This window comes from Gekko japonicus, unplaced genomic scaffold (assembly GCF_001447785.1).
Source record: "Gekko japonicus isolate JY-2015 unplaced genomic scaffold, Gekko_japonicus_V1.1 scaffold43, whole genome shotgun sequence".
Taxonomy (NCBI): Eukaryota; Metazoa; Chordata; class Lepidosauria; order Squamata; family Gekkonidae; genus Gekko; species Gekko japonicus.
In genome coordinates this window covers 1,059,018-1,068,125 of record NW_015173123.1, presented here as the reverse complement: position 1 = coordinate 1,068,125, position 9,108 = coordinate 1,059,018, and the positions used below count along the sequence as shown (strand labels likewise).

Below are 9,108 nucleotides of genomic sequence, written 5' to 3'. Positions count from 1 at the left end.
CTTGATGGTGCTCTGAGTATTTTGCTTTGGGATTTGTTTTCTTTCCAAATGTGTTTAAGAAATAAAACACTTGAGCGTTGCTACCATTTTATCATTCGGAGGGGGGAGATGTGTGAGTTTGTGCTGCAAAAACCAAAGCAGATTTTATCCCATGTCACGGTGGAGTATCATTGTACAAAATAAATTTGATAAAACAGTAAACATTAAAACAAGATCTATAAAACGACATACAGTACAGTAATGCTGTGACTCATATCTTGCTAACAGTCTTAGGATTTTGCAACTGTTCTTTTCACAGATGTTATCCTTGTCTGTTGTCACTCAACAAGCTGAAGATGGTGTTAAAACTCCCCCCCCCAAAAAAAGCACTTTTTGAATCCTAAACCAGTATGCTGTCACATGAGTACCACCCCCATTTCCAGCTGGCCTCCTGTTTGCACAGTTGTGTACCAGCAGAGGACTTGGAGCCTGCAATAAATTCCTCACATTCCCATCTAAGGAGTGGCTGGCTGGCTGGCTGGCTGGCTGTTAGCAAAAACTGATCCAGTTGGGGCCGGCCTGTGTGCCTTGGCAAGCGCAGCTGGGATGCCCCCCCCCCCCCGGAACACGCACTGGGAATACTTCAGCACAGAAACAAACAGCCTGTTTTTCCTGCAGTTCTTGAATTTGGGTCACTGGGCCAATCCCTCTGCAGAAGAACGCAGAACTTTAGAGATTTTTTGCCAGATCTCAAGGCAGGGTCCAGTTAAACTGTAAACGCACCCTGTCCAGAGGAGAGCAACGGTGTGGTTTTATTGCTAGGGTTGCCAACCTCCTGGCATGGCCTGGAGATCTCCTGGAATTACAACTGATCTGCAGATGAATTTAGAGTCCAGTGGCACCTTTAAGAACAACAAAGGTTTATTCAAGGTATGAGCTTTCGTGTGTATTAAATACTGGGTTCAAGACGCATTGCAGTGAACTTTATTAAGTTATTCAGCAGATACAAGACTGAAACCTCAGGGCAATAGCCCTGTTTAAATAGCATGCAAAAACCACACCCAACTCCCAATGATAGGCTATTTACATAACATTAGTTCCTCATTGGTCACCTCCAGAGTCCTGGAGGGCTATTGTTCTAGGGCTCCAAGCTCAGCCAGTCTCTGGTAGCAATCCTGGAATGTTCCAGCCCTAATACATAACAGTGTGCAAAGCACACTTTTTCAAATACATTCCAATGTATTTGATCTTAAAGGTACTCTAAATTTGTTCTGCTGCTTCAGCCCAACACCGCTGACTACCTTGATCTGCAGACGACTGAGATCAGTTCTCCTGGAGAAAACGGCAGCTGCCGTTCCCCAACCCCTGCCCTCCCCAGGATCCACCCTCAAATCCTCTACACCAGGGGTGTCAAACATAAGGCCCAGTGGCCGGAACCGGCCCATCCAGGGATGTTATGCGGCCCGTGAGCAACTGGTGCAAGGGAGGGGAGAGGGACTGGTAAGTTGGGAGCCACTACTGCGGCAGTCATACCTCTCCACCCGGCCTGCAGCTCCATTTGCGGGTGGTGTGGGGGGGTTGCAGACAATCCTGTGCTGGTGCATGGGAGCATCTGCCCAGCACTGCACTGGTGGGTTTTCCTCTGCACCCCCCTCCCAGCCCACGGGACCTTGCAGTGAGGACACAACAACTTGGAACTTACCAGTTGCTATCCTTTATAAAGTTTATATCTCCAGTACCCAGCAGTACGTTTTATGACACACATGGCCCAGCCCAACAAAGCGACATTTATGTCAGATCCAGCCCCCATAACAAATGAGTTCGACACCCCTGCTTTAGAATTTCCCACCTTGGGTTCCCATTCCACTGGGGAGAAAAGTGGGGTACAAATAAATTAAAATAAATAAGCCCAGGGCTGGCAACTCTGTTTGATTCACAACTCTGTTCTCTTCAAATATTTCAGGAGCTGCGTGTGTGTGTGTGTGTGTTCATCGAAAAAGGAGTGTTCCATCCTAAGACTGCCCCACCCCCAAAATTTGTTTGCCTGAAAGTTTTCTTCCCGGTCCAGCCGGCAAGGGAGTTTTGTTTGTAAGGAAGGTCCTCTTAATAATGCCGTGCAGAGCGCTTTGCAGTACTAGATCCAGGACCGGTCCCCAGACTGCAAAGCCACTGCCACAATATGCTCTATTCATCACATTTCAGAAACAACCTTTTCCCCCCCTTTGATGAAGCAGAGTGGAAATGAATAATCAAGCTGTTGGATGCTGAAAGAAACGCTTTGGTCTAAACATCCGCCAGACCCCTGAGTCACACCCATGTGACAGAGCAGAAGTGGAAAGGGGCAAAAACGAAACAGGAAGAGGAAGCCAGATTTTTTGGGGGGGGGCTTTTTCTTGTTTTTGATTGGGTGGAAAGGGATGCTGATTTAGAAATGCAGAGTGCTGGATAGCTTTTGCTTTGGGGTCTGGCATGGCCTGCCTGCCTGCCAGTGTCTGTGCGCCTGTCAAGTCTGCCCAGGGCATCCATCTGGAAGCAAAGTTTCCAAGTTGCTAGAGGGCTTTGGTGTTTGGTCCGTCACAAGAATGTGATCCTGTGGAGCCTACCCTGATCCTTCCCCTACTGAGCACGAGATCAACTGAAAAATTCTGGTGGGTCACTCTGTTGGTCTGAAGCAGCAGAACAAAGCTTGAGTCCAGTGCAAACACATAAGAAAGCTTATAACGCCAATAAAACTTTGTGGGTCTTAACGGTGCTACTGGACTCAAACTTTGGTCTGAAAAATTTAGGTACAGCAGGGCGGTGCCTGCATGTGTCACATTCGGGGTTCTTATGCTGTGGCCTGAAGCAAGAGATAAGCCAGAAGTTCCTGTTGAAATAGGAACACTCACAACCAGCCTGTCCAGACATTCTTCCCGGCTGCAGCCAACCGTGCTCATGCTAAGCAGGGTTCAGTCTCTGATGCAATGGGGGGGGGGGGTTGTGAGGCAGGTGGCATCACCACGTGGATCGCTCATGTGACTCACGCATGCATTAGAGCACGTCAAGCCTCTGGGATGAGGACAACGCCTCGCCCAGCTCCTGCAGCCTCTCTGCACCCTGCTTGCTCCCCAGATTTGACCCTTGTTTGGCTGCATCACTGCCTCTAGGCTTGATCCCCAAACCCAGCTGCCCACACACATCCTGCACCAAAGCCCAATGAAAGGAAAGCAAAGTGGATCTTTTAAAAAGTAACATGAATCATTTTTCTACCACCTCGTCACTGTAAGGTCCTTGAGATGGTGCAGACGAAGGGTGCCTGACCAGCCAGCAGGGGAGAGGCAGGGGAACGCAAGCCTGCCCAGCAGGGCATCCCGTCAGCACAGGTGGGGTGGGGCGGGGGGTGGCAGCAGAGGCCATCAAGCCTCTGGAAATGTTCCACGCATCTCCGTGGCAGATGATAGCACAGAGAAGGGCTAGTACACGGATGCCAAACAGATGAGCTAAGCTCACTGGTATATTGCAGCGTTTCCCTCCCAACTCCATACGAGCGAGACGAGTTCAAAGTATCTCTTGACATAATCCATGGCCATGAGATCTGACAGTCCTCTACCTTAGATGGCTATAAAAGGGAACTAGAGGAAACGATGGAGGAAGATGGTTCTAATAGAGAATATAGCTAGGGTGGGTGCGTGGAACTTCCATCTTTGCAGGCAGTAGGCCACTGAATATCAGCTCCTGGAGAGACCAGAGTGTTGGAGGACTGTGTTGGAGGACTCCCGGTGGCTACCTTCTAGATCCGTCTCATCTGCGATGAGGATGAGGGTGGGGTTGTCTTGGAACAATCGCCTGTACCGTCTACGGTCCCACTCCCCACCGTACAAGAAATGGTCAAGCAGTGGGTCAGGGGTCAGCACCCAACTGGGTTGGGGTTCCACCCAGCTGGGGATCAAAGCCCATACGTCTCTGGGCCTTGCCCCCGAGTCCCTCGATTCTGTCGTGATCACTGGAGCCGCCGTGGTCACCGGTGTGGCCCCATCACTGGTGGTAGTGGGGACTTCTCCGTTGCCTTCACTCATCAAGCTGGTGGTGCAAAGGGTCGGGAAAAGTGAGTTCTAACACTTTGTCAGACTTTTGGAGAAATCAGTTCCCAACAACAGTCATTCAGAAGAACGAAAAGTTTATTGATAGGATCCAGCCTGTACGTTGGCTGTGTTAGAACTGAAGATGGAGGCACGAAAGCAATAGATATACAAGATTCAAACAGGGACCTTAAAAGGTTACAAGCCAATCACCCCCAGGTATTCCACCCGCCCAAACCAACGTCTCTGTATTCCCACCTTGGTGACATCCCCCCAACATGTCGACCAAAGCCAGATGGTGTAAACTGAGACTCAAGGCCAGTGGATGTTCCCAGGCATCAAAGCATCTGAAAGCAAAAGCATTTAGAATTCACACTCTCCTGATCCCCCTTCTGACTTCTATGGCAAGGGAGCAATAAAATGGAAAGCGAGTTTGACACCATGCCCTCCTTGAAGCTTTCAGAGAAGCATTTTATTGGTGACTGTAGGAAACAGGATCCTGGGGAGAAAAGACCCCCTTAAACTGAACCAGCAGTCTTTTTTATGTCCTTATTAGCTATGATAAGAATGGAACCCCTCTGAACAGAGGCAGCGTGCCTCTGAATGTCAGTTGCTGGGGAGCAATCAGTGGGAGAGAGCAGTTGCCTCCATACTGTGCCTGTCCGCTTCCTGGAGACATCTGGTTGGCTACGTTGCTAGTCGAGATGGCCCCTCAGTCTGAACTATCTGAGCAACATATTGGGAAGTATATAATGGATTCTTTTCCAGATGTCTCTGACAAAAAAAGCATTTAGGCTGTCAAGCCAGCTAAGAAATGCTGTGCATCAGACACTTCACCACCAACGCACCTTCCCTATAAGCTCAAGACATTCCTTACCTCCAGACCAGGTGGCGTAAGGGATGCCATATGGGATTATGAGGTGCCTCAGTTATCACTCGGATGGCATGCCAGGAGGCAAATGATGAGCAAGGAGTCTCTGAAGAGCTCAGGGCTTACATAAGATGGGCCTTTCCTTGAATATTAATAACTACTGGCAAGGCCCGTTGCAAAGAGACAGACAATGAGTGCTAGGCAGAGGGCCGGGGGGAGCGTGGCAGCTTGCAGCATGTGCCCGGGCCGGCGGCGGTCAGTGCTCCTTAGAAGCGTGGGGGGTGGCGGGCGAAGATGGGATGGTGGTGGTGAGCGTGCCACCGGTGGAAAGGCCCCACACCAACCTCCCCTCCCAGAGGCCTCCCAGCAGCCTCGGAAGCCAGGCGGGGGGGGTCGAGGGAAGATGGGCCGGCTCCGGTGAGCGCAGGACCGGTAGAGAGGGCCCACACCACCCTCCCCTCCCTGAGGCCTTCAGAGTGAGGGGTCGAGTGGAGATGGGCCTGCGGCGGCGAGCGCTCCACCAACAGAGAGACCCCACGCCACCATTCCCTCCTGGAGGCCTCCGAGCAGCCTTAGAAGGTGGGGGTGGGCAAAGACGGGCAGGTGCTGGTGAGCATGCCACCGCCGGCGAGGTTCCTCCCGGAGGCCTCCGAGCTGCCCTAATAGCTGTGGGGGTTGGGTGAAGAGGGGCTGGTGGCGGCCAGCATGCCAGCGGCGGAGAGGCTCCACGGCACCCGGTCCTACTGGAGGGCTCCGAGCGGGCCTAGAAGGCAGTTGGGGGGGCGGGCAAAGACAGGCTGGCGGCAGAGAAGCTCCATGGTACCCGCCCCTCCCAGAGGCCTCCCAGCCAGGTGGGGGGGTCGGGCGAAGGCGCCTCATGGCACCCTCCCCTCCCGGAGGCCTCCCAGCAGTCTCAGGGCCGGGGCCTGAGAGAGTGACCAGGCTGTGCGGAGGCCAGGCAGGTCCGTCCTCCTGGCTCCACACCAGAGTGGCTGCCGGGGCATCCATACTGGCCAATGGCCCCGCTCAGACTGAGGGCGAGATGCTGGGCAGCAGATTTGTGGGCGGGACTGACGCCACAGTGGAAGGGAATGTAGCCAATCAAGGGACACCTTGTGATGGGCAGTTCCTGCAGCCAACTCATTTTACCACGCATAGAACATTGCCAGACCACTACACATTTATATAATAGGACAGGATTAGCCTACAGACACTGAGACTGTTTGGGATGCAGGCAGTGGGGATACCAGGCCACATGTTTGAGTGAAGAGGCCGCTCCCTGGATGAATGCTGAAAGTGTTTATCCTGGGTTGCCCTCTAAGTTAAGCCTTACCTGCCAGCGTTCAGTCAGGCCTAACCAACATGTTTTCCAGACTGCAGCCGCCTTTGGGGTTTTCGTGGGTGTCGCAGCAGTTCCGATGGTCACACTATTGGTGCAATCAGTTCACACATGTTTTTTCATTTCCCCCCGTCACAGTTCCGTCAGTTCACATTCACATTGAGGATTGATTTTCCAGTGGGGGAGGTTGGGGGCTTTTTTGCACATGCGCTGAGGCATTGCAGTGTTTTAGCAGCCTTATGGCAGCTGTGTAATCCCTGTTAAAGTACATTTCCCGCCCATCACACTTTCAGGACGAGCCTGCCCTGGAATACATAGGCAGGGTGTGATCCCTTTACACAAGAGTAGCCCCATTGGGTTCAGTATGTCTACTCTGGTGTGATGCGAGGATGGAACTGGGGTCCAGGACATTTCAAAGTAGCCAGAATATTGCACTCTCCTTGTTGGATTGCGCTAACAAAGGACTCGTAGAGTGATTTCAGCAAGTGATTCAGCTTTAATGGAAATACGAACAAGCACTCAAACGCATTCAGAAACCAGAACAGTAAAACATTGGAGCCGGGCTCCTTTTAAACATGCCGGGCTAATATAGCCACGCCTATTATATACATAACAACCAATCAGATTGTAAGGATAAGGGCAAATCAGAGTTCTTCCCTCTCAGTGAATAGTCTCTTTGTGATTGGTCGCTGTTCCGATGCGACCAATAGCTTTTGATTACAGTCGGAGCCTAGGCTGGCTCGAAGCTCAACATGGGAGGTGGATTAGGCGATTCATGTTATGCTGTCAGTACATAACAATTCCTCCCCCCTAAGTTAAGTCATCACATTTTACAGTTATATTTACATATCACGCATATATCCGATGCCTGTCAGGCAGTATCAAATAGTTTGCTGCAGTCATAGTCAGCTAAATATGTTGGTGCTCTGTGTGTACGCTGAGACCTTCTAAGTGCGATAGGTTCACTCAGCGGGGCTTCTAACTGTAGTTCCACAGACCTTGAATCAGGCGCTTTTACGGCCGGGTCTGCTTTTTCAGTCGCAGGGAATTGCCCTGCAGTACCTGCTGACTCTACCTCGTCCTCCAAGGCGGGAGGTTGAGAAACTAATTCGGAGGACCCAGCTGACGAGTCGGCGCTGTCCTTGACCCAACACCTCCGTAACTGGTCCACATGGCGCCGCCATCTCCTACCATCGGAAATTAGGACCAAGTACATTTGAGTGCCAATACATTCGCCAATTACCCCCGGGGCCCAGGGATGGCCGGCAGCGTAGTTCCGGGCAAAAACATTATCTCCGGCCTGAAATGTGCGCATGTTCGTATGCGGGTCTGTACGCTCCTCCTGTTGCTCGTTAAGGTCAGGGTGCAATCTGTTTAACCTGGTGGTTAGCCGCCTGCCCATGAGTAGCTCGGCCGGGCTACGGCCTGTTGTGCTACAGGGGGTGGTGTGTTGACGCAGAAGGAAAGACCCCAGCCGAACACTCCAATCTCCCTCTGTCAGTCTTCCCAGGGCTTCTTTGGCCGTGCGTACCATGCGTTCTGCTTGGCCATTCGAAGCTGGGTGAAAAGGGGCAGCGGTGATTTGCCGGATGCCATTGTCCGATAGGAATGTCTTAAACTCCTCGGACACAAACTGAGGGCCATTGTTGCTGACCAGAGTGTCCGGCAACCCGTGGGTTGCGAACAGCCTACGGAGCGCATGGATGACCGCTGTGGATGTAGTTGCATTCATTTGCACTACCTCTAGCCATTTGGACCAGGCATCTACAATGATTAGGAACATTTGGCCCTGAACGGGGCCCGCGAAATCCATGTGAAGTCTTGACCATGGCTTTCCGGAGGACTCCCATTTTTGTGGCGGGGCTGTTGGAGGGTCTGGCCTGCTCTGCTGACATGGGATGCAAACCTGGACCCATTCTTCAATAGCTTTATCAATTTTTGGCCACCATACGTATCCCCTTGCTAGGGCCTTCATATGCACCATTCCCGGGTGCCCGTCATGTAATGATTGCAAGACCCTGTGCCTGAGTGTCTCTGGGATTACAACTCTATTTCCCCAAAGTACGCAACCTTTTGAAATTGAGTACATAACACTCCTCCCCCTCCCTTTCCCCACTGAAGTTTATGATTAAAATGTGTATCTTCTCTGCATTGTTCTGGTAAACATCTCAAGAGCCAGTTTTTAAGGAACTGAAGTTGCAAAATTCTCCCCCCCCCCAAAAAAAGATCACCTTGAAAACTGACTCTGCGTCAGCTTCCTGAATAAGCAGAGCTGCAGGAGCTGGTGCTGGGCCTCCCAATGGGACTGTTTCAGCGCAGGGGCCCTCCAGCACGGGAACGTTCCAGCGCTGGCATGCAAATTTATTTTTAAAAAACAACAACTTGCCACAAGGCTGCAATCCACTAGGAGGGGGGAAATGTTCAGATTCTGAGCAAGAGAAGAAGACGAGGAGGAGGAGGAGGAGGAGATTGGATTTATACCCTGCCCTTCACTACCCAAAGGAGTCTCAGAGTGGTTTACAATCTCCTTTCCCTCCCCCTCCCCACAGCAGACACCCTGTGAGATAGGTGGGGCTGAGAGAGCTCTTTCCAGAACTGCCCTTTCAAGGACAGCTCTGAAAGAACTTGTAACTGACCCAAGGTCACACCAGCAGCTGCGTGTGGAGCCTCGGGGAATCAAACCTTGGGAGGTGGTGGATGCTCTTTCGATGGATGTTTCCAAGCGGAGGCTGGATGACCCTCTTTCGGGTATGTTGTAGGGCTATCTTTCGGCTATGCTCCTGCAGAGTGCAGGGGGTTGGACTAGATGACCTGCAAGGTCCCTTCCAACTCTAACATTCTATGATTCTATGAAACCCGGT

The 9,108-nt window shown here is 51.7% G+C and overlaps 1 protein-coding gene across 1 annotated transcript; it reads right to left on the bottom strand.

Annotated features, from left to right (window-relative positions):
• Window positions 1-7,118: 7,118 nt before the first annotated feature.
• On the bottom strand, window positions 7,119-8,336 carry LOC107119448 (uncharacterized protein K02A2.6-like). Its single transcript, XM_015421914.1, has one exon. It carries the CDS (start codon window positions 8,334-8,336, stop codon window positions 7,119-7,121), a length of 1,218 nt encoding a protein of 405 aa, XP_015277400.1.
• Window positions 8,337-9,108: the final 772 nt, after the last annotated feature.

Bases quoted from the DNA above. Each gene is read 5' to 3' on its own strand.
- LOC107119448 (XM_015421914.1), bottom strand. From the start codon at position 8,336: ATGTACTCAATTTCAAAAGGTTGCGTACTTTGGGGAAATAGAGTTGTA.